The sequence below is a fragment of the Paralichthys olivaceus genome, chromosome 10 (genome assembly GCF_024713975.1).
Source record: "Paralichthys olivaceus isolate ysfri-2021 chromosome 10, ASM2471397v2, whole genome shotgun sequence".
NCBI classification, from domain to species: domain Eukaryota; kingdom Metazoa; phylum Chordata; class Actinopteri; order Pleuronectiformes; family Paralichthyidae; genus Paralichthys; species Paralichthys olivaceus.
In genome coordinates this window covers 1065494-1091594 of record NC_091102.1, presented here as the reverse complement: position 1 = coordinate 1091594, position 26101 = coordinate 1065494, and the positions used below count along the sequence as shown (strand labels likewise).

Here is a 26101-nt window from a genome sequence, read left to right as displayed (position 1 = left end):
CATCCTCTGTTAGCCCCGAAACGTGTTTGAATCATTTCATCGATTCAGTTTGAGCAGGAAGCAGCAAACAGGGCGGGGGGGCAAACTTTTACATATACAGTTACACATGAAAGTACATGAAGTAAATAATGAAAACTACTTTTACAATGTGATGGAGGGGAAGGGCGTTTCTGAATGAAGCTTCATGTGGTTGCCATGGTAACATCATGACGGTATTACTAGCAGCATCAGCACCTTCAGGCGCAGTACTCCACAGTACTAGAGTACTCCACAGTACTAGAGTACCCCACAGTACTAGAGTACTCCACAGTACTAGAGTAGTCCACACTAGTTCAGATGAACGTCCTCGTGGTTTAAACATTTTATCGTGGGAGGTGAAGACTGCAGCTGCTTCCTCTTCTTCTTCTTCGTTGGTTTAATGTGTCTCTACTTCCTGTGACTGGTCCAAAGGTTCAAACTGTCCAACAAAGTGTTTTATAAAAGTGTTAAATTCTGAATGAAATGACAGAACGGAGAGTTTCACCAAACCTCAGATTCGTTTCATTTTGTCCTCGGAGGGGAAACAGCAGAAGGTTTAAACTGTTGGTTCAAAGAGAAACGTCCTCAAAGCAGCGTTCACTCTGAACACGGACTCAGGTGGCGTCTGGCTGAGCGGAGATAAAAAAGTTTGTTCAGCTCCAGCGAGCAAACATCTTTCCTCTTCACCCTGAGACTCGACGACTTGAGCTGAGGAGCAAAGTGTGAACGTCTTTTGTCCTTGTCTTTGAAAGGAAGCTGTGATGTCACCGCAGGACACAAACCGTGGGTTTGATCTCCTTCAAAATCCAGCAAAGAAAAACCACATACGTCTTTTCTGCAACACAAGATGGTTTTTCTTTGTTTTTCTTTTGGTTTGAAAGTAAAAATACTCGACAACATTTTGACTGAAGGTCAGAAAAGTTTATGTCGACAGCACAGAAGTTAATATGAATATATATATATATATATATAACATCTATTGTCATTAAGTACTGGAGCTGTCACAGTGAGTTCCTCCTGTAAGAATATTCTGGAGGTGGGGGGTGGAAGTGATATTTACTGAGTTTATACTAAATCCCACCTGTCTGTCGAGGACGGTAAAATCTTTATGGATGTTTTCAACGACTCAATGAATTATCAGTTGAATCACCTGCTGAGACGTCGTGATTGACAGCTGAGACAGACTCCTGGTTGGTTGAGTTTGTGTATGGGCGGGGCCTGGATACCCAGAGCGATACTGTTATACTACAGTTCTGTCATATACTGAAGTAACCTGCACAGTAACTCCAGTACAATAAAGTCCATAAAATACATTATTCTGACATTGACCAATCGGCACAATGAGTACTTTTACTTCTGGTATTTATCTATATTTATTTGAATGATGTCTCTGAAGACACTGAAGACACTGAAGACATGGAAGCGTCTCTTCCTCTCCGGTTTTCTGTCTCTGAGCTGAATGTTGATTCTGGTGTGTGAGTCGCTGTGATGGAGACGTGATCGATGCTCCAGACTCGCTGAAGCATTTCAGTCCAGAGCAGATTTCACTGAGAGGCTTTTCTGCTGAGGACACAGGAAGTGTTGAGGACACAGGACATGATGAGGACACAGGACGGAATGTGACACATTAAAATGCAACTCGTCAGTTTCACTCTCAAACTCTGCTGGTGGTTAAACGTTGAGACTTCATTTTGTTTTCTCTGAAATAGTGAAGCCTGCTCCTGCTCTGAGTTAATGTGCTGCCACGCCTGAGAGATGGAGACTTGAAGGAGACGCCAGACAAGAGAAATGATTGCTCCTCTCTCAGGTGGATGTTTGGCTGCGAGCGGCGAGGAGAGAATATCAATCATCCGGTGGAGGAGGCGAATGTTTAATAAGTCACAGCAGACGTGAGTTAACGTTGCTCGTGTGTGTGAGAGTCAAACAACACATGCGCATCTGGGGAATTAGAAAATGAACCCGAGGAGAAGGTGGAGGACGGAGAGAGGATTTCAAATCTTCACCTCAGATGTTGTCACAGCACAAACGTCCTTGAACCACAGCGACACGGAAAAACATTTGAAGATGATGAAGGTGAGAATATATTCGTGTGTTTAACTGAATCACAACAAAAAGGGATGAAGAGCAGATTTCTACAGATGAGAAAAGTAATATTTTAGATTTTCCTCTTTAGAGTTTCAGAAATAAACCTTGATTCTAAACTCTGCGGGACGTCAGACCGGCCGCAGCACAGGGATCAAAGGGGGAAAGACTCAAACTCTAAAGGACGAACTTCAGCAGCAGCTCGAGCGTCAGCACGAAAACCTCATCATCAAATATTCAAGAGGAAGAAACAGGAACACAGTGAACATGAATGAATCTGACTTCACATCATTAAATGTTTCATCACGACGACACAAACTGAATCTCGTCTCCTCCAGGTTCATGAACCAGTTTCTTCAGAACAACTTGAGAAACGAATTATTTCCAATGTTCAGACTCATGAACTGGGTCAAAGGTCACAGTGACCTCATGAGTCCAGGAGCTTTCAGTAAAACCATCGGGACAGTAAACGAATCATTATGACGTCATCTCAGACACTGAGCTACATGAACCTCAAAGTCAAATAATCTTTATTACTTTTAAGTTCTTTTAAAGAAACAGAGTTTAAACATGAACACGGATTGAGAATCTGTCTCAGGTCAGCGGCTCCGAGGTCGTCTTCCCCGTTACATGTACATGTATTTAAGTACATGTATATATATGTATATATAAAGTACACTTACATGTATTTAAAGTACATGTATATATATGTATATATAAAGTACATGTACATGTATTTAAAGTACATGTATATATATGTATATATAAAGTACATGTACATGTATTTAAAGTACATGTATATATATGTATATATAAAGTTAATGTACATGTATTTAAAGTACATGTATATATATGTATATATAAAGTACATGTACATGTATTTAAAGTACATGTATATATGTGTATATGTAAAGTACATGTGTTTAAAGCAGATGTACATGTATTTAAAGTACATGTTTATATATGTATATATAAAGTACATGTATTTAAAGTACATGTTTATATATGTATATATAAAGTACATGTATTTAAAGTACATGTACATGTATTTAAAGCAGATGTATATATATGTATATATAAAGTACATGTGTTTAAAGCAGAAGTACGTGTATTTTAAGTACACGTAAATGTATTTAAAGTACATGTATATATATGTATATGTATTTACTATATAAAGTACATGTTCATGTACTTTACTATATAAAGTACATGTGTATATATGTATATAGTAAAGTACATGTACATGTATTTAAAGCAGATGTACATGTACTTTACTATATATAAAGTACATGTATATATAAAGTACATGTACACATGTACTTTATATATAAAGTACATGTGTATATGTACATGAGGAGCGGAGCAGTGATGTCACGTCCTCACGGAGCTGTGTCCCGGGGAGGCTCCTCCCTGTTCCCGGTGACATCAGCCTCCTCTCGGCTGCTCTCCTCCAGGAGACCCGCTGGACTCACTCTCTCTCCCGGAGCTCGACGGGAAGTGTTCGCTCTGCTCGGCGGCGTCTGTCGCTTCCTCCACGGGCCTGAAGAAGAGAGTTCGTGGGTCAGGTAAGATCCGAGCCGCCGCTGCTCATCCTCCAGAGAGAGAGAGGGGGAGAGGGGGAGAGAGGGGGAGAGAGGGGGAGAGGGAAAGAGAAGGAGAGAGAGAGAGAGAGAGAGAACTTTTCACACACACACACACACACACACACACACACACACACACACACACAACGGTTAGTCGACAACACGGGTTGTCCCGGGTTGTCTCTGGATGTCTCTGGTTGTCTCTGGTTGTCTCTGGTTGTCTCTAGTTGTCTCGGGTCTGGTCCGGGTTGTCTCTGGTCTGGTCCGGGTTGTCTCTGGTTGTCTCTGGTTGTCTCTGGTTGTCTCGGGTTGTCTCTAGTTGTCTCGGGTTGTCTCGGGTTGTCTCTGGATGTCTCTAGTTGTCTCTGGTTGTCTCTAGTTGTCTCGGGTCTGATCCGGGTTGTCTCTGGATGTCTCTGGATGTCTCTGGTTGTCTCTGGATGTCTCTGGATGTCTCTGGTTGTCTCTAGTTGTCTCTGGTTGTCTCTAGTTGTTTCTGGATGTCTCTGGTTGTCTCTGGTTGTCTCGGGTTGTCTCTGGTTGTCTCTGGATGTCTCTGGTTGTCTCTGGTTGTCTCTGGATGTCTCTGGTTGTCTCTGGATGTCTCTGGTTGTCTCTGGTTGTCTCTGGATGTCTCTGGTTGTCTCTGGATGTCTCTGGTTGTCTCTGGTTGTCTCTGGATGTCTCTAGTTGTCTCTGGTTGTCTCTGGATGTCTCTGGTTGTCTCGATGGGGGGTGGGGGTCCCGTGGTTACCATGGCAGCAGGACATTAAACATTAAGATCAAAGGAACATCTGGACCTGTTGGTTTGATTCACTTTATTATTTCACAAAGATTCAAACTGTGATTTAAATCATCTGAATCCAAATAATTACACAATATTCTAAATATATAAATATATAAACTCATATAAATATATAAATATATATATGAGTTTATAGGAAACATGTATTTGATCATATACAGTTTATAATTAAAGATTAAATTATTTCAGGCTGTTATTAGAGTCAGTGTTGAGGAAACACAGGATGTAAAACTATGTTTAATTTACATAATATGAGTATTTGAAGACAGTCTAAAAACATCCTTCCTACGTGATGAAGCTAACGAGCTAGCTAAGTGGACGGATGCTTGTTTGACGAGTGTAAAGCCGTTAACACCATTTTTCGATGATGCAATTTGTAGCGTTCAGTTGAATCAGCTGACGAGAGAAAGATGTTTCACTGTGATGGATCTGTTGGTGCTGCAGAAGCTCTGTTTGTGGTTGTACAGAGTTTATACAGAGTCGAGCTACTTTACTCACAAACTATCTTTGATAGGACAGTGACGTGCACAGACCAGCTACAGCCGAATCTGCTCTTTGCTAATTCTAAGAATGTGTCCATGATTATCAGCGTTTTATCTTCATAAGCTTTTATAAACTTTGTTTCGTCTAGTTCGTTGGACAGCGCCCAGCCCTGGTGCCGTGTTGGTTGCCGTCCTGTGCAAAGCGCTGTTGTTAAAGTTAACACGTGACTTTAGGAAAACTTCAGGTTAACATTGAGTAAACGCTTCGTAAATGTTAAATAAGTTAGTAATTATCAGGACTCATTCAAACCCAGACGAAGACGAACTCTTGGTTTGCTCTTCGTATTATAATTGTTTGTTGTGTGACTATGTGTGTCGTCTGTTCTACCTCTGGTGTCACATGACTTCCTGTGTTGAAATTATCTAAAGTGTTTATTTCATAATGACTGACCCAGATGATCATCCTCAGTCACTTATCGTCTGTATTCATGACAGAGAAGTTGTAAATGTGCTGAGACCTCCTGACTTCCTCTTCTTCTTCCTCTTCTCTAATCTGACCTGCTGCTCTCCACACAGACCACGTTGTGGTTCCTGCTGGGTCTGCTGCTCTGGAGAAGGTTTCAGGATTCATTCAGAGCAAAATCACACCAGTTAAAAATGATATTCTGTCTTGAATCCTCAGTTTTCACCATCGTTTTTGTATAATTTGCAAAATCAACCAATCAGGATGTAAACAACGTTAATAAATCAGATTTTCTGGAAGAGGAAACTAAAAGGTGAAGGTTCAAATGAAGGAAATATCTTGATTATCATCGTAAGAAGAACGATCATGATCCACGCTTTCATCGTCCTTAATGAGAAAACAAATAATAACAGCAGCCGTCTTGATGAAGATGTGTCCATCACTGTCTTACTTCATGATCGTGTTCACTTCTCATTGACCTGCTGTAAATAACCCCCCGGGAGACAGTCGTCCCTCTGGACTGTGAGAAATTACCCAGAATTCAGAGTCAGTTTGTGGACGTTGTGCCAGTTTGTGCTGCGTCGCTGCGGGTGGAGGGCCCAGGTCTGTGGTTGAACCTGAATGAGCTTCATTGTTTCAATGAATGCATGTGATTCCAGATAAGCACCCCCCCCCCACCTCCAGGGGTGAACGTGCGTCTCCTGGTGTCGCTGAAGCTCAGTTCCAGCTGATTACAACACGACTTGTGACGGCGAGGGCACGGCTGTGATTGCCAGCTGGTGCCCCCCCCTCCTCCGCCCCGAGCACAGGGCCACCCCGTCAGCTTTACTTGTCAGGGACTGAAGTCGTGTTTATATCAGGGGTGAGTCATCCTAACAACCCCCCCCAGCCCTCCGTCATGCATGGCATCAGCTGGACTGAGTGTTCGCACACACACACACACACACACACACACACACACTTCGGATGTTAGCTTTGCAGCTGAGTCGAAGTTTGATCCTCGAGCATCAGACGTCAACGGTTTGTCACTGAAGCTCAGAGAATCCTGGGATCGGTCGGGGCGAGAAGGATCCACCCGTTGGATCCTTCAGTTCTCGAGTGTGGACGGACACATTTGTCCGACAGATCCTGAAGAAGCATCACCAGAAGGTCAAACCTTCTACTAGACCACATGTCCAAAAGTAATAGAAGTAGTTCTGTAGCTTGTTAGTATGCTAACCTAGCATCTTACGTTAAAATGCTAACGTGCCACCGAGTGCAGACCCAATCAAAAGCTGCATTTAAAGACGGAGGGCGTCACAGTCAATATGTTTTCATTTCAACCTGAACGTCTGAGTCTCATTAACTGCAGCAGCGCTGATGAGTTCAGACTTTTTCATTTTAATGAACAGAAGCTACATTTAAGAATCCGATCATGTGAGGATCCTGGTTTTCAGCTTCACATCGACTGTGTGTGTGTGTGTGTGTGTGTGTGTGTGTGTGTGTGTGTGTGTGTGTCTCATTGTTTTCAGCTCCGTGACATGACTGGTAACAACTGAACCAGCCTAATAAATTTCCCGATGAAAGCTCGGAGTGACACTTGGACGTGACCTCTGACCTTCTCTTTGTCGTCAAAGTGTTGATACGTGTTCAGGGTTTTTTCTCCCCCTCGGGTGAATAATGCATGATTTCACTTGGAGCTCAGCATTCCTCACATTCCTCCTCACTTTATCGCTGCAGCCACCTCGCTATGTTTATATTGTGGAGTGAAGGGCTGAACGGAGGCTGCACAGAACCCACCGACTGATCCGGTGCCTGCAACTGTGGAAACACGAACATGAGTGAACGTGAACCCAGTGACTGACGGAGGGTTTTAACTTCATTAGCCCTGAGCAGCAGTGAGCTCGTGAAGAACGACACCTGAACTTACTACAGCGTCGTGTTTGTTCACGTTTCATCTGTTTCAGTTTCACGTTGTAATTTACTCTCACATACGTACGTCCTGTGGGCGGAGTCTACCTATACTTGACTCTGATTGGTTTGTAGACGGCGTCTGACGTGGGCATTTTGGTTGCCATGGTAACATCCTGATTGTATCGCTAGCAGCATCAGCACCTTCAGGCGCAGTGCTCCACAGTACTACAGTACTCCACAGTACTGCAGTGCTCCACAGTACTAGAGTACTCCACAGTACTATAGTACTCCACAGTACTACAGTACTCCACAGTACTACAGTACTCCACACTAGTTCTAATGTGCCAGATGAATGTTAAACATTATATCGTTGGAGGTGAAGACTGCAGCAGCTTCTTCCTCTTCTTCTTCTTCTTCTTCTTCTATGGTTTAATATGTCTCTACTTCCTGTGATTGGTCCAAACAAGTGTTTCCACTCTGTGAACCAGCAGAACCAGGTTCAGTTTGGTCCAGACCCAGAACTCCTCTTCTTTAGGACTCAACTTTACTCTGCTTGTCTGGAGCATCAGGGAGAAGCTACAGAAACAAAGTCGACACTGAACGTACGTTTCCATTTTCTCCGAATCGTAAGAACTGTGAAGATAAAGAAAAATCAGATTTACTGTGGAATCATTGATTTTTGATTCACTTGGCATCAAGTTGTCCGTCAGTTATCTCATGAAACAAACGTTCACTTGGTTCGGAGATGAACGTTAGCAGTTGGTGGTGAAATGATCAGAGGTCAACTTCACTGTGACGTCACGGTGTTCTGCAGAAACTCTACTGGACGTTATTCAGAAGGACCGTTTCCTGTGGCTCCACATGTGAGCAGCAGGGTTTTGATTCTAGTGAAACTCTGCTGTGTGTTAGTGATTTATTTATTTAGCTTTAGAAAGTAGAAACGTCAGAAGAAGAAGCGACAGGAACTCCGACAGTCACACGTGGAGCGTGGATCCGCCTCCTCCAGGACCTCAGATACTGCAGCTTTGTTTCCAACACTCAAGGCCGCAGCTCTGTTGACTCAGTATCAGACTGTTTGTGTTCATCTGGTTCAGCTGCTGCCTGAGCACACGGCGCCGCGCTCCTCTCATTATCTGACGAGCTAGTTCAAGGGCCGCGGCTCGTTCAAACAGGGGCTGGACAGCTGCTCAGTTCTCAGAAAACAAAAAGCTTCTGAACGAGAAGGAGACAGTTTGACTTCTGTTCCGTCCACGTGTTCGGAAAACACTGAAATATCTCAACTCTGAACGTTCACAGTAAATATCGAAGGTTTGTTGTGATCTGCTTCTTTTTAAAGAATGAACTCAAATCATTTCAGAAAATAACAGAACTGTAGTTTTGTTGACGTCTTCCTCTGATGTCGTGACTGACAGTGTGTGTGGTTGTAGAACAGTAGGCGTGTCTTTATTCATTGTGTTGTTATCTTTAAACACGTGTACAGTGTGTTTTTATACTTCAGACCTGTTTCTTTGTGTTTATGTTGTGTACATATCGTATAGACTTCCTGTAGTATCACCATAGAAACTCAGGTGTTGCTGTCACGACGGTTTGGATCAATATTAAGAGTTTGACTAAATATTTTGTGAGCTTTGTCATCTAGTGTGTTATTGGTGAAGACTTCACTTCCTCCCTTTATCCAGGAACGAATCCAAAACATGGATATGAACGCTGCCGTCTTTGACATAAAGTCTGTGAAATATATATAAGATATAAGATATTTGTATTCTTCCAGTTTCACGTCCGTCACGTGTTCTGGCTTCACTTTCGGGAGCTGTCATGGCGTCCATCTTGATTTGCAGCAGACGTCAGACTCACTAAAGCCAGTTTTGATTTTATTCTCTCAGTTTCATCACTTCCTGTGAGGAGCTGGCGTCTGTACATAAAATCTGAAGTATTGTTGGAGCTGCTGTCCGAGTGTTTAGGGTGTGACCACACTCTGTTAGTTTCCTCTGTCTCCTCTGTCGTTATCAAGAAAAGCCTCAAAACGCCTCAGAAAAACCGCCGGTATCTTTCGTGGTGTTGAGTCTGAAACCTCCTTCTGGACCGTGAGCGAGCAGATGAGAACAATGCGTTGAAGGAAATGTGGCAGGCGTGGAGAGTTCGCTCAGATCTGGCTGCCTCTCATCACAAAGGCATTTCCTCCTCAGCCACTTCCTGCTCAGGACCGGTCGTCCTGAAACTCAGAGCGGAGCCTCGGCCTACGCTGAGCGGCACCGAGCGTCCTCTGGTCCTCAGGACTCTTCTATTGCTGCGGGGTGAAGGTGGTGGTGTCTTTGACCTTCTACAGTCTTACTGCTCTGAACAGATCTAACCTGTCACATTAACACAAGCAGCAGCAGGAAGTCGACACGACCAGCTGAGATGTAAACAGATTTATTTACGCTCAGTTCTGTAAATATTTATTAAAAAGGAAAAATTTATATTTTTCAGTTAAGAACTGAAACTCTTAATATCAATTATTCATTATCGATTATTTCTCTTGATCAGTTGATGGATTGCTTGGAGATAGAAAGATGTTTATCACAGTTTCTTACAGTTTCTTCTGTCTGATCCATATTAATGTGATATTAATATTTAGTATATTCAAAACACATTTGTGTGAAGAAAAACAGAAATGTACCTCATCTGAACAGCAGGAGCCAGAAACTGATCCACTCTGTCAACTGAAGATTTACTGAATTACTCATTAATTGATTATTAAAATCAAATCAAAATCTGTCAATCAATGAATCAAGAACTAATTGTTGCAGCTCAGGCTCAAACCTACAGATCATTATTTTAATTTCTAGGGAATTGAAAGTGAAGTAAAGGAGCTTGTATAGATTTCTCTTCATAGTTCCAGGATCAAACCTCTAAATGGTCCAAATACTAATTGCTCCTGTTGCTGTTTGCCATCTGATGTTTCACCCCCGAACACATCAAACAAATCTTTACAGTCAGAGAAAAGCAATAAAACCCTGAGTTATTTACCCCAAATACTGAACAAGCTCCAGATCCACCAATAAACCTCGGAGCAGCGGCTGCTCTGTGGCCGGGGAGGAGATAATTCGGTCATATTTTTTGTTGGCCTCCTCCAGAGAGTCGATTTGCTGTCGGACCTGTTAAAGCTGTGACGGCCTCTGGCTCCGTCCTGCAGACGAGGAGGAGCACGGCTCTGCTGCTCCTTCACACTGATCTGACTCCCACAAACCAAAGTTATGAATATTGAATTATAATCACGTCTGCCCTTCGCCAACCTCTGCTCTCATTTCCTGTCTGGACTGTGCGGTGGTCGTCGTCAGCGGGAGCAGTGATGCGTCGACCGTGCCAAGGCACCGTGAGCCGATTTCCACAGCCGCTGTGGGAGAATAATAAAAATATATATGGTCACTTAGCCCCGTGACCTGAGAGGAAGAGCTTCATGAAACTGTCGTCCTCGCTGCTCTTTTTTTATCGTCCTCCTGTGGAGTGGACGTTCTTCAGGAAGAGGCTGGAGCCAAACGCTTTGTTTTACTGATCCACAGCGAAACACCTGTGATCAGCTGATAAATCAAAGCAGACTGAAACAGACGGAGGGTTGAACTTCAGTGTTAATTATACTTTGTGATCTCTGATGTTTTAAACGTGAAGCTGGTCACAGACAAACACACCAATTATTAAAGCACACAAACACGTGACTCTGAGACTGAAGCACATCGTGGACAAACACACCTGAGCTGCAGGTGAGCTGTGGTTTAGAACAATGTTCCACATCCTGAAGGAGCGTGAAGGTGAAGCAAAGAGGCGGAGAACAGAGTGAGCGGGCGGAGACGATGATGTGGACGGAAACAAACAAACTGTCTCAAAGGAGACAGATTGTGACCAACACTGATCAAAACATCCTGTTCCTTTAAAACTCCAAGTCTTTACGAACTCCACAGGAACAGTAGTGAAGCTGTCTGTTCCCTCATCACACTCAGGACTGATGAACTTCCCTGAAGCAGCAGTTCACTGGTGTTGCTGTGTTTCTGAGGAAAGTGCCGACATTTCCTGATGAGACGTGTCGAACAAAGTTTCATGTGACTTCACGCAACACGTTACTGAGGCGTGTGCTCACAGCTGTGTGAGTGGTTAACCTGCAGGAACGCCACAGAGACGAGCTCGTCACGGCTTCTCTCATCACCAGGCAACATGTGGAAATGTTGTCCTGTTGTCGTCCACACCCACGATTGTTCTGTGGGGGGAGTCAAACGGGGGGGCGGGGGGGGGGGGGGGGGGCTGCTGTAGACCACCCAGAGTCTACGTCTGACCTCCCCCACCTCCCTCTGCTTTCAAGAGATGAGATCCAGACGTGGGGCAGTTCAGGTTTCACTCCGTCCACAGCGGTCGTCCTCAGGGTCCAGCAGCCTGAATGAATGTGTTAACGTGAAACTAATTATTTTTAGATCAAAGAACTGAATTCATCCAGTTGTACAGTTTGTACTGTGACGATATCAGACTCCTGCTGGTCAACGTAAGAACTGATGAGACATTAGTCAAGTCACATGACTCAACATGAGTTTAAGATATATAACAACATGATAACAGAATATTTTCACACATATTTATATATGTACACATATCTATATATATATATATATATATATATATATATATATATATATATATATATATGTACATGTCCATCTTTATATATATATATGTACATATATATATATATATGTGTACATATATATATATATATATATACATTTGTTCCCTGAGGGTTTAGTGATGATCATGTTTTACCTCTGATAAAAACTCTGTAACAGTAAAAACACCTTTTATTTGTCATTAAAAAAACTAAACTATAAAGTGAATATTAGCTGATGAAGACATTTACCTCATATCAGTCATTAGTTTGAGTGAGTGAGTGTGTGTGTGCGTGTGTGTGAGTGTGTGTGTGAGTGTGTGTGTGTGTGTGTGTGTGTGTGTGTGTGTGTGTGTGTGGGTATGAGTGTGTGTGTGTGTGTGGGTATGAGTGTGTGTGAGTGTGTGTGAGTGTGTGAGTGTGTGAGGTTTATGGACAGTCGTTTGCTGTAGTCGCTGACCCTGCAGGTTTCTAACACTGAAATAATAATTCAGCTGCAGTGAACGAGTCTGTGACGGTTGGAATAATTCCTCTTTAGTTCTAAGTGTCAACAGGAGACAGAGGGAAGCTTCACGCTTCTTGTTTTGTGGCTGAAAACAAACCTCGATGCAGCAGAAGAGCATCAGCTGATCATCAGGCTGATCCACTGCAGCTCAAGTCAAAAGATTGAAATTAAACAAAGATATGAAACCGTGTTGTTAGCGGAGCGGCCTCGTCCTGAACTGACACTGAATGAATTATGGATTCAAACTAAAAAGCCTGATGTCTCTCAAACGTTCCACTGACCCACATTTGCTCTCTGCGGTTTTTCACCCAGTCATTATTTTCTTCACGTCACCGCGGCGACGACAAACAAGGCCCACGGCGATGCGTTCTCAGGTTGTTCCCCCGTCAACTCATGAATTCCTTCAGATTTAGTTCAGACGTTCACTTGGACTCAAGGATGAACTGAGAAGATTATGGTGGTCAAAGGTCAAAGGTCACTGTGGCCTCACAAAAACCAGATATCTGTGGCTTCAGTTTCTAACGGAGGTCAGCTTCACTGTGACGTCATCACATTCTGGTTATCGCTCAGAGTTAAACTTCCTCCTCTACGACGGAAAACAACCAATGAAAACTTCACTTTCTGTAAATCAGTAAACAGACTGCAGTTTCCTGGTTGAGGTAATGATCCTGAATCAAACTGCTGTAAATAAATGAAGCGACTTCACTGAACCTCTGGATTTATGAAACAGAAACTCTGATTCTGTTTGTGTGATTTTCTGATCTGGTGGATGAAAGTGTCTTGAATCACTCACAGTTTATTTCTGTGCGTCCACTTTGTTCTGCTCAGTTCTTTATGTCCATCTTAATGTTTAAAAGCTTCTGAGCAACAAACGTAAAAACATTTGGAATTAAAATGGGAACATCGACATCAAGCAGAGTTTCACACATTTTAAATGATGAACAACCAGGAAACAGCTCCATTTTATTTATTTGTACATTTACTTCCTGTGTGTTTCAGAGATCATGGGAGGTCGTTGACGTTCGACCCGGTCTTCAGCTAAAGGAAACCTATCAGAGTCGTCTGGTGCACTGTGACGGGTCCCAACATGGCCGCCCATCGGATCAGAGCCACCGCCAACAACAACACTTCCCTCCCTCGCTGCAAGTCCGAGGGGACACTCGTCGACCTGAGCGAAGGTGTTTCTGAAGCTACGCTCACTGATGTCAAAGGTCAGCGGCTCGAACTGAAACTTCATCAAACAGAAACAGAGTCGGGTTAAAAACACTGTTTCCTCACTGGTGAACATCTTTGATTCAGAATCGAGGCAGTTGGAGGTTCAGTTGAATCTTACTTTGCTCTTGAATGTTTAACGCGATAGAGAAAAAGTTCCGATGTAAGTCAAGCTGTTGAAGACCTTAATGGCACGATCGCTCGATCTTTACTGTGGGCGTCACGTCTCGTGTTGTGTGAACTGTGTGTGAGCGAAATGTTAGATTTTTTTCTCCAACGTGTTTAAAAACGTGTCTTTTGCAGTAAGTTTAGTCGACGTTGTTTCTGAAGCTTCAGGAGCAGGAGAGGGGCTCCCCCTCCTACAGAGTTTGGGTTTTTTAACTTTGCAGAACTTTGACATTCACAAAACAAATTAGAGGACAGAAACACTATGTCCTTATAATGTTCAGTGTAGCAGTTACTGCTGGATCTGACCCCTGTGACTCAGAGCAGCACACACATAGACTGCACCTGTGAAAGATTCTTACCTGACATTATGCTTTTCCCCCCCAGTGCCTTCTCCCAGTGCCTTACGACTGGACGCGACCGCCTCTTTCGGCACCGCCAGGGAAGTTGTTGCCATAAAGGACTACTGCCCATCCAGCTTCACCACCCTCAAGTTCTCTAAAGGCGACCGTCTCTATGTCCTGGACTCGTCGGGAGCAGAGTGGTGGTACGCCCACAACAACACGGAGATGGGCTACATCCCTGCTGCTTACGTGGAACCCATCAACTACAGAGACTCGTCCTTCAGCGACAGTGGGATGATTGACACTGTGGGAGATTTTAACGAGGAGGCGGCCAAAGAACTGGACCTGTTGGGAGAGTGGTCGGGGGTGATCCTGAAACCAACCACCTTCCAAAATGGAAATCCTTTTGCAGCAACCCATACCTCTACGAACCCTTTCCTGAACGGAGGTCCTCAGAGTTCACTCGATCAGAACAGTAATGAGAAATCAGTGGACCTCCTTCTGTTTGACTCGCTCGCTCCATCAGTGCCCAACTCCACCAGCAGCACTGCCGACATCAATGGTTTTGGCAGTTCCGTTTTTAACCCAATCAGTCCCACTGTGGGCTTGGGACAAACGTTGCGCAGGGACAACCCATTTTTTCGAAGCAAGCGGTCCTACAGTCTGTCTGAGCTTTCCATCCTGCAGGCTCAGTCCGACTCCCCTCAGGTCTCTGGCGGTTTCTTCGGAGGCCTGAAAGCACCAGCTCCAGAGCAGTTCCAGAGCCGGGAAGATTTCAGGACAGCGTGGCTCACCCACCGCAAGCTTGCCAGGTCCTGCCATGACTTGGACTCACTGGGTCAGAGCCCAGGCTGGGGACAAACGCAACCGGTGGAAACCAACATCGTTTGTCGCCTGGACAGCTCAGGAGGCGCCGTTCAGCTTCCAGACACCAACATCAGCATCCACATACCCGAGGGTCACGTGGGCCCTGGGGACACTCAGCAGATCTCAATCAAAGCTCTGCTCGACCCGCCGCTGGAGCTGAACAATGACCGCTGCACCACCGTCAGCCCTGTGGTGGAGATCAAACTCAGCAACATGGAGACCAAAACCACCGTGACCCTGGAGATGAAGGTTTCTGTCGTGGTGAAGATGGAGAGCAGACAGATGTCAAAAGTCTTGTGCGTCAGGAGTGATTGTAAAGAGGGACCTTACTCTGCCATTCCTCAGGCCTACATGTACGGGGACACAGTTCAAGTGTGTCTTGATAACCTGGAACCGAGCATGTACGTGTGCGTTGTGGCTCAGTCCCACTCTTTAGCTCCGGACTCCACGGTTTGGGAGCATGTGGTTAAAAAGATCACCTTAGGAGTGTACGGCCCCAAACATATTCACCCGTCCTTCAAAACAGTTGTAGCCATGTTTGGCCATGATTGTGCCCCAAAGACTCTGTTGGTGAGTGACGTCGGCAAGCAGGCGCAGTCTGCTCCGCCCGTAGCGCTGCAGCTCTGGGGTAAACACCAGTTTGTATTGTCCAGACCGCAGGACCTCCGCGTTGGCGTTTACTCCAACATGGCCAACTACGAGGTAAAGGCTAGTGATCAGGCCAGAGTGGTCCGGGGCTTCCAGGTCAAACTGGGCAAAGTCAGCAGGCTTGTCTACATCATCGCTTCACGCAACAGTGAGGACGTCTCTGATTTCACCCTAAGAATCCAGATCAAAGATGACCTAGATTGTATCCTGGCTCAGTTTTGTGTCCAGACACCGACACCACCACCCAAAGCAGGTCCAAAGACATCAGTGCAGCGCCGCTTCCTGAAGAAGAAGGAAGTCGGCAAGATAGTTCTGTCTCCTCTTGCTGTTGCCACCAAATACCTGGTTTTCCAGGACAGGAGGATAAACAACCTGAAGTTTGGAAAGTTAATAAAAACTGTGATCCGACAAACTAAGAACCAGTACCTGCTGGAGTACAAGAAAGGAGACTTTGTAGCTCTGTTGAGTGAAGAGAAAATCAAGCTGAAGGGTCAGCTGTGGACAAAAGAATGGTACATTGGATATTATCAGGGCCGAACAGGATTCGTCCACGCAAAGAATGTGCTAGTGGTTGGCAAAGTGAAACCCATTTACTTCAGCGGGCCAGATCTCACCACCGCAATACTCCTGGAGCAAACACTGAAGCCCTGCAAGTTCCTCACATACATCTACGCCTCTGTGAGAACTATACTGATGGAGAATATCGGGAACTGGCGAGCCTTCGCCGATGCCCTCGGATATGTCAACCTGCCGCTGACGCACTTCTGCCGCGCGGAGCTGGACAGCGAACCTGAGCGGGTGGCATCGGTGCTGGAGAAGCTGAAGGAGGACTGCAACAACACAGAGTGCAAAGAGAGGAAGTCCTTCCAGAAAGAACTCCTGACGGTAAGTCCTTCCCCTGCTGCGGTGAGCCGAGCCACTGATTTGGGAAAATGCAAATAGCTTGAAAACTATTCCTTCTTTGACCTTGATTTAAATGGCCAGGTGTTTCCTTGTGTTTCCTCCTGGTAGGAGATTTCTCTCTCTTCCTCCTCTGCCCTGTTATCTGCTCACAGCTGCTCTGGGCTTTAGTCTTTAGGCTGAGGTCCAGGCGGCGGATTCTGCCGGGAGTGCAGTCGATAACTGCTGTGTAGGCATCGAGCTCTAATCGGGACGTGAGGAGCAGCGGAGGGCAGCAGAATACTTTGTCCTCTGTTGTTTGGGTTCCAGAGTTAGTGTTCAGTTTGTTTACTCTGGGCTGATCTTATAAATCCAGCTGACTGCTCCGGCTGCCCTGATAACTCCCAGACTTTATGTGCACATGAATCAAATGCTGCAGTGAAGCAGCTTAATGAATTATATTGATCATATAAATTGGCTCTAGAGCTGTGAGTATTAGGAGCCCCAGTGTTTATGAGTGTAAACAGAGCCACAGATGTTTGTAATGTCCAGACTGACAGTGAACACATCATCAACCCACTGGTTAATGAGCTGCAGCTTTAAATTCAAACCAGAAACAGAAGAAGAAGAAAAACCTTAAAATAAATAACAACGTTTACGATGAAACTTTATCTCCTGACACTGATTCTTAACTGATGCAGTTCACGAGTCCACAGACCGCAAAGAAAGAAGGACGACATACAGCCCTCACACGTGAAGCCAAATCATCTTGATCGCCCCCTTGTGTCTGGCTGCAGTACAGCTCATAAACCCTGCCTCCTCCATGTTAGCAGATGGGACATGGACCAAACTAAAAAAGTAGATGTTAAATAAATATTTGTCAAAGATGTTTCTGTCATTTCAGGTCGTTCTTCTCTCACTGATGTTCGTTAATGTTTCGGTTTGGTTTTCATTAGTTATCATATAAAAACAGAGGTCCTGATTGACAGCTGAGACGGACTCCTGATTGGTTGAGAACGTGTACTGGTGGAACCGTGACTCTCAATCCAAATGATGTCATTGGCAAAAGATGGCAGCGTTGATATATCTGAGTTGTTTCTCTTCTCTGGATTGTGAGAGTCATCCATCTTTATCTACAGTTTGTGGCCTGAACACAAACGTCTGAATCGACATCAAACAGATTCGATGTTACGAAGTCTGTGATGTCGGATTGAGCTGATTTGTTAACACGTAAAAGTCAGAAACCTGCTGACGTGAATCAATCCCAACGTAAAGTATAGAATCACCAAATTAGGTTTGAAAGACTTCATCAGTTATACTTTTACTTCACAGCACCTGTTTTTATGTACAACTTAAATTCCAAATGAAAACCTCATTAGAAACTCGACCCCTCTAATAACCAGACTGATTTGAATCTGCACTTTGACTTTTATTTCACATGTTAAAGATCCTCCTCAGTGCGGAGGTTTCCCTTCCAGCTGCTCCCTCACTTTGTTCCTCCGTCAGAATGAAATCCCTCCGAGAGTCTCTGTCGGAGGTCGTGGACGTACGACGGCTGACGTATGACGGAGCAGAAACTCTGTAATTTACGTGAGGTTGTAAACACTAGTTAGAACCATTTATAGAGAGCATGGAAAAGAACATAATAAAAGGTGGTGACTGAAAATATGTCCTGGGAGTCAGAGCTGTACAATTCATTTCTGAATATAGGTCTGTTTTTCTGTTTTTCTGTTATTCGTGTCAGGAGCTCAGTGAAACCGCAGCTCACCGAGACTCGAAGCTGCCGCAGTCACGGACGCTCTGTGTTGAGCAGATACAAAAGTTGTGTTTGTGCCACGTTCAAACATGTGATGTGATGTTCGCTCTGTGAGGACGTCGTTACGTGAGCGTCAGATGAAATCCTCTTCTTCTGCTTTTGTGTCGGAGCTTCTTTATGATTTGTGCGGTTTGACATGGACGGAGTATTTTTAGAAGAAAGAACCAAATGAAAAGCTCCGTGGTCTCAGACGCCTGAATCCACTCGGCTCTGATCGCTGGTGGAGAACGAGTCCGTCAGCCGGGACGTTTATTTATAGAACTAATGTTTCTCAGTGAGTTTAAAAAGATAAAAATGAAGTGAGAACACATGTCAACATCCTGGACCGAGTTAATGTGTTCCAGCATATCAACACACAACTTCACAAAACATGAGTTCAACTTGAAACACACACAACAAATACACACAACCAGAGAGAGAGAACCACACAACTATTACACACAACCAGAGAGAGAGAACCACACACAACAAATACACACAACCAGAGAGAGAGAACCACACAACAAATACACACAACCAGAGAGAGAACTACACACAACAAATACACACAACACAACCAGAGAGAGAGAACCACACACAACACAACAAATACACACAACACAACCAGAGAGAACCACACAACAAATACACACAACCAGAGAGAGAGAACCACACAACAAATACACACAACCAGAGAGAGAACCACACAACTATTACACACAACCAGAGAGAGAACCACACAACAAATACACACAACCAGAGAGAGAGAACCACACAACAAATACACACAACCAGAGAGAGAGAACCACACAACAAATACATACAACCAGAGAGAGAGAACCACACAACAAATACACACAACCAGAGAGAGAGAACCACACAACAAATACACACAACCAGAGAGAGAACCACACACAACAAATACACACAACACAACCAGAGAGAACCACACAACAAATACACACAACCAGAGATAAAGATACACACAACACATACACACAACCAGAGAGAGAAACACACTCAACACAACAAATACACACAACCAGAGATGTGTTTGTTGTGAGTCTTTGTGTTGTTGGATCTCAGTCTGCAGATGTTTCCTGCTTCATTGTTCAGTTTGAAACAGAAGCTTCAGTTGTCGACCTGTAGGCGCCTCCAGACGACCTCCACGTCCTTCCCATAATCCTCCTTGATTCAGGCTCACATACCTGCACACGTGTGACCTGTGTCCCAGTCACAGGTGAATTCAGTCACACAACAGACGACGAGTTCAGTGTTTGACTCAGAGAGAAAGTGAAAGAGAAGGTGGAGGAGACCAAACAGGGAGGAAGAGAGAGGAGACGCATCCATGAAATAAAAATGAAGCTGAAAACGTCCTCACATGTTGTGTAGACATGTTGTGTAGACATGTTGTGTAGACATGTCGTGTAGACATGTTGTGTGGACATGTTGTGTGGACATGTGTGGACATGTTGTGTAGACATGTAGTGTAGACATGTTGTGTGGACATGTTGTGTGGACATGTTGTGTAGTCATGTTGTGTAGTCATGTTGTGTAGTCATGTTGTGTAAGACATGTTGTGTAGACATGTCGTGTAGTCATGTTGTGTAGTCATGTTGTGTAAGACATGTTGTGTAGTCATGTTGTGTAGTCAGTGTGTGTAGACTCGTTCACAACAACAGGAGCATGTGGGTAACGAGGGGTGGAGCCTGTAGAGCAGCAGGAGGCGGGACATGGCGTCTAAACTGTGTAAAGATCAGTGTTGTTGTTTACAGCTCGTCCACACGGCGTCGGCCCTCATCACCAAAACATCTGGAACCTCCTCGTCTGTCCAAGTGGACGTCTTCGTCCTCTACGTGTACGGCTCCTCTTCCTCATCCTGAGACATTTGTGTTCTTCAGTTTCACGTCCGTCACGTGTTAGAAACCTCAGAGACACGCCCACTCGCTTCCCTGATTTCAAACATGTGCAGAATAAAAAAATTGAAAGTTGACTCAGAACCCTCGTGTCCTTCCAGATGTTTTGTTCAGTCATTGTCTTCTGGCCTGCGGTCAGGAGGCAGCTGTAGGGTTTCCCAGACATGCTTTCCAGCTGTTGGGATCCCAAGGCCTGATGGGATATGTAGTTCCTCCAGCGAGTATTGGGCAGGTCCGGTAAAGAGAAGTCGCCCAGGAGGATCCTGACAAGATGCCGTGGCCACATGACCTGTCCTCTTTCAGCATGAAGGAGCAGTGGTTCTACTCCGTGTGGATACCTGAGCTCCTCAAACTGTCTCCAAAGCTCCAGACACCAGAAAACTCGTGAACAACTTTATTGTTGGGTGATTTATCCGCTGACTCTCCTGTAGGCTCAGTGTGAATTCCTCCGGGTTGAATGGGGAAAGAGAAGCTCCAGGGAAAACCTCCTCCTCCTCTGCTGCTGTACCCGGAGCAGATTCCATAAAGTCCTGAGGCCTGAGATCACGGAGGTGGAACCTTTGTCAGAGCTCTCGCTCTGCAGCGTCTGAGCCTCCTGAATAATTTGCAGTGAGATCAGTGTGGCAGATAAAGCCTGGGAATAACAACAACATCCTATTTCTGGAGGAGAAACCTGCAGAGGCTCATTTTGTGCGATTAGCTCAAAGCTTTTCCCATTTTTGTACACAACGTTTTTTTCCCACAATCCCCGACTTCCTTCCTCTTTCTTCCCCTCACTTCCTCTTCCCTCCTCCTCCAGCGGCTGGGTGTGGCAGCAGCTGCTTCTGGAAGAATCGCCCCGACAACAGATCTCTCTCCAGGGATTCTGCCTCGTTTTGAAACGTGCAGGTTATTTCAGTTTCAGAGTCAGTTAATTAAGATCAATCAATCAATCAATTAATTTTACAGATATGACAGATTATGTTTTTTGAATTGCTGTGCAGAGGTTTTATCTGCTCAGGACTTCAGGGTGTTTCACATAAATCTGGATGAAAGCATCCGATCAGTCAACATGGATGTTACGTGTGAAACGAACCCGTCACAGGGGTTAATACAAGGAGCTAAATTATAGGGAAACCACAGATGCAGATTAGGGACAGGTTGATCCGTCCTTTACGTAGATCTGCTTCCCTCTCGGTGTTTGTTTAAGTGCAATGAAATAGTTAATTAACTGTCTCGATCCGTAACGTCTGTGATTAACTCTCTGACACTGTTTGTTTCATTTGTAATCTATGAGGTTCTTTTTGTGTGAGAGACAATTTTCCAAATTTACTTTGACCTGATGTCCTTCACCATCCCCAGCGTGAGGGTTGTTCACGACGATACACACGAAGGGATGAAAGTGTGAAACAGAACCAGGAAAATAAATTGTGAAGCCACAGAGATGGAGAAGAGAGGCTGTGAGTGGGAGAGGTGGAGGAAGTGTGATGGAGAAATAATAAAGAGGAGATTGAGAGTCGGAGGAAAAATAGAAACAGGGTGACAGAAGAAACATCATTTATCAAAAAGCTCTGCTGGTCATACACAGGGTTGTGTTTGTTTGTGCGTGTGCGTGTGTGTCTGTGCGTGTGTGTGAGAGATATGATTTAACCCTTTTTCGCTCCCATATCCACGTTATCTCTGAAAATATGTCGACAGGAATTTTCTCCTCATTTTGACAAGCAAATGATTTATGCAGCGGGGGAGGACACACACACACACACACACACACTTCCACATAGACCAGCTGACTTTTTGGAAAAACCCGCTGCAGCTCTAAACCCCTGCACCATCACAGAGTTTTGTTGTGGTGCGCTCAGGCTGGTTTGAACCCGCCCTCGTCTGCTGCAGTGTAATTATTAGTTCAACATCAGACTCGCAGCACAACGCTCTGTGATAAATACTTTACAACACTCCAACCAAGATTTACAGCAGCCAGAAAGTTTCCAACCCGTGAGAGGAGCCAAGAAGAGAGAGTGCAGAGCCTTTTTCTTTTCAGGGACATTTTTCCCATCATGCCTTGCATGGAAAGATGTAGCGTTGTCCGTCATTTTATACTTAGGTTGTGTTGTAACCATGAAGACGCCTTGTTCATGTTTATCTTGTGTCAAGATGTTTGTTTGACACCGTCAGTCCCACTTAACCTTGTCCTACGAAAACACAAGACGCTATTGTTACCCAGCAGCTATCCTGTCCGACCCAGACAGGAAGTGATGTTGGGGTTGTGGCGGGGACTTCCTGTGGTTATTATCCAGTGAGGAAGCAGGTTGTGTCACTGAGTTTATCTCCGACAGTCACATAAACAAACAAACGTCCTCAGAGTCGAAGAGGAAATGTAAAAGTGAACTGACGGAGGTCATGTGGCATCAGCAGGCGTCTGATTGGTCCAGAGCCGCGGTCCACTACTGCGTCCTCTGGTCTCCTGTCAGAGTGAGAGAGGCTGCTGGAGCATGACATCTGCATTCCTCACCCCCCCCCCCCCCCCCCCATCCTCACCCCCCCCATCCTCACCCCCAATCATATCCTGTCGCTCCACACATTCCTACACGTGAGAGTGAAGAGATTTAAGTTCAGCTTCGCTCTGTGTGTGTGTGTGTGTGTGTGTGTGTGTGTGTGTGTCTGTGTGTGTCTGTGTGTGTCTGTGTGTGTGTGTTCTTATGCAACAAGGACCACTTTGGTTTGGTTTTTTCTGCTGCGAGACATTTAGACTTAGTTTGTGTGTGTGTGTGTGTGTCTGTGTGTGTGTGTGTGTGTGTGTGTGTCTGTGTGTGTGTGTGTGTGTGTGTGAGATGCGTATCCATCTGTGAACTTTCATTTGCATGTTCCACATTTGTATTTGCAAATTCCCCTCTGACGTGCTGCAGATCGTACGATCAGAGTCTCTGCAGAGTTTTATTTTCCCACAGAACTGGTGGAGACAGAGGGGCTGATGGGAAAAGTCTGGCTCCTGTCCAAGCTGGTTAAACCCAAACAAACAGGAGCCGCTGTGACATTTTAGCATCTATCTTCATTTAGATCTGCGCGTCAGAGTCTGAGGACGGAGACGATGTTCACGTGTCCAAACGTGTCCAAACGTGTCCAACAGTTTTTTATTCATAGTGACACTGACGCGCTCTCTGACGCCCCCTGCTGTTCTCCACCTGTTGCCTCTGAGTGATGTTCTCAGCTTTAATCTCGTTGAATCGCGCTCTGGCTGCGTCTCGTACCACTCCTCAGTCTTCTGCTCTGTTTTGTCTAGCGAGTATTTTCCTGCCGTCACTTCAGAAGTGAGATAAATTCTGTCGGCTGCTGGTGAAGCAGCACGAGGCTCTTATTTCTGTTTCCACCAGAAAGCATCTGAAAAATGCACAAAGCTGAGATTTGCAGAGGGATTGGAAACGGTGGAAAATAACAGCGGATCAAGTCCTTGGAATGAAACCTGGAGATGTTTGTTGGTCTCTTTGTCGTGTGTGACCTCAGCCTCTGACTCTGTTCATACAGAGAACATTTCTGAGTTTATGATAAAATCAAACCACTGGACAGTCAAAATGAATTTAATGAGCATATTCTGGTTTGGAGCTCATGTCTCCTGAATCCAAACCTCCACCTGCCTCCATCGGTTCAGGCTGAACTTCTGCTCTCTTCTCCGCAGGCTCTGTTGAAGATGGACTGTCAGGGTCTTGTGGCTCGACTCGTCATGGACTTTGTTCTTCTGACCACGGCCGTGGAGCTGGCCGGGCGCTGGAGGGAGTTGGCCGAGAGGCTCGCTAAGGTCTCACGTCAGCAGATGGACGCGTACGAGGCGCCGCACCGTGACAAGAACGGGGTGGTGGACAGTGAGGTGTGGAGATTACCGATCATTGACTTTGAGTTGTACGGACGTGTTTGTGTTTTCAAAGTGAATCCGTTTTAAAATGACATTAAAAGATTCTTCTTAAAGGATGTAAAAGAACAGTTTCACTCTATTTACGGTTGATTGATGTTTGAAGTCTGTCATGTGACTCCTCTCTCTCTCTCTGTCCGCAGGCCATGTGGAAGCCGGCGTACGACTTCCTGGTCACGTGGGCGGCTCAGATCGGCGACAGCTACAGGGACGTGATCCAGGAGCTGCACATGGGCCTGGACAAGATGAAGAACCCCATCACCAAACGCTGGAAGCACCTGACGGGCACGCTCATCCTGGTCAACTGCCTGGACGCCCTGCGGAGCTCCGCCTTCAGCCCTGCCGCTCAGGAAGACTGCGCCATCTGAACTCTCTGTGTCACTCGCAGTGTAAAATGCCACTACTGCTGTTACAGATGTTATGTTCCTGCGGCGCTGCCTTCAGCTCCTCGTGCCCGGGGGAATGTCACTGACCACACGTCCCCGCCACACATCACGCGCTGTGTGGAGCTTGCAGTATTCACAAAGACTCTTTTAATAGTTCCTGTCGTGCATAGTTATGTATTTTTATACTCTTATTATGACACAGCATTTTTTAAAGCAACACTTTGAAACCTTTTGGTTTGTAACTGTGGATCGAACGCCAAGACTCTTTTAGATCTCGTATCCTGGTCACATGTCAAAGCTCCTCTATTTATTTATACATCCAAGAGAGAAGTGACTTCTCGTCTTCAGGTTCTGTCTCTGTGGTCTGATCCCTGTCAGTCAGTCAGGATCATTTATCAAACCTGCACATCTTTCAAACTGTCCGCTGATAAATCACTTACATTCAGTCGTTTGGAGAAGATTCATCATCTGCAGATTTTGATGATGATGAATCATCTCAGCTTCTCCAAATGCTTTTTTACTTTCACATCATGAAAAATTGAAAATCTTCAAATCGTCCCCAGCAGGAATCTGAAAACGTCTTTTAAACATGTTGTGATGATGAAACTAAAATTTTTTCATTCTTCACTTTGTAAACAATGATCTCAACTCAAGGATCCACCTCCTCCATTTGCTCTTTTGACCGGATCAGGTTCTTCATCAGCAGCTGGATCGTTTTATGTAAGACTGTTAACAGGACGGCCACGTGGAGGAACACAAACATTAATCATGAGCTGTCTTAAGAAGAGAGTTCAGCTCTTTGTGCACTGGAATCTGCAGAAAGAGGATTTAGTCTTAATCGCTGGTGTTTGACCTGAGAGCCAGGTGACGGTTCTGCAGCGGAGTGCTGCAGGACTTCTGTCTGCTCGGGTTCAGTGTCTCAGAAGTCGTGTTTGTAGATCCACAGTAACTCAGCAGATTTCCCCTCATCTGTGGCAAAGTGAGGGAGTCGACCTTGAGTTGAGATTTCTTATCCGTTCATCTGCTGAATATTTTTTCTGATTAATCAATTAAAATAATTATTTCCAGTTGTACCTTAACCACTCTGTGCCGTCTCTCTTTTCTGTCGTCCTATGAAACCTGACGACAGCTCTACACGTCTGTTCCATGTTGAGATCACTGTTGTGACATCACTGTCTGTCAAAGCTTCTGGTTTGTCTCGGCGCTGCTTCCTGTCCAACGCGGTAGAAACAGCCAGTGTTGGTTTGAAACCTTTGTTGAAAAGATTCTAAATAAAATGTAAATATTTCTACACACCATGTGGCAGCTGCTGTGGTGATTTCACTGTTAGACACCGTTTCTTATCCGAAGCCGCAGCGACTGGTCGTCATGTTGTGTTTAATCGGCAGGTCTGTAAACCTGTGAGTGTGCGCGGTGGAAACACGGTGCGGCATCAAACTGCTTAAAGTTCAAATCCATGTCTGATTGTGTTTCTGAACAGTCTGAACTACTGTTTTACGAGAGGTGAACAACGGAAAGATTTATTATCAACCACAGGCATTATGGGTAATT

At 45.0% G+C, this 26101-nt stretch overlaps 1 protein-coding gene across 2 annotated transcripts; it reads left to right on the top strand.

Annotated features, from left to right (window-relative positions):
• The first annotated feature begins 1653 nt into the window (after positions 1–1653).
• On the top strand, positions 1654–25845 carry LOC109646439 (SH3 domain-binding protein 4). Of its 2 annotated transcripts, XM_069533364.1 has the most exons (6): positions 1654–2091; positions 2192–3665; positions 13458–13669; positions 14223–16579; positions 23934–24122; positions 24308–25845. In XM_069533364.1, exons 3-6 carry the CDS (start codon positions 13546–13548, stop codon positions 24530–24532), a joined length of 2895 nt encoding a protein of 964 aa, XP_069389465.1. In that variant the 5' UTR covers positions 1654–2091; positions 2192–3665; positions 13458–13545; the 3' UTR covers positions 24533–25845. The 2 variants fall into 2 exon arrangements, with proteins under 2 accessions (XP_069389465.1, XP_069389466.1); XM_069533365.1 differs by lacking the exon at positions 2192–3665 and having other exon boundaries at positions 1672–2091.
• The last annotated feature ends 256 nt before the right edge of the window (positions 25846–26101 follow it).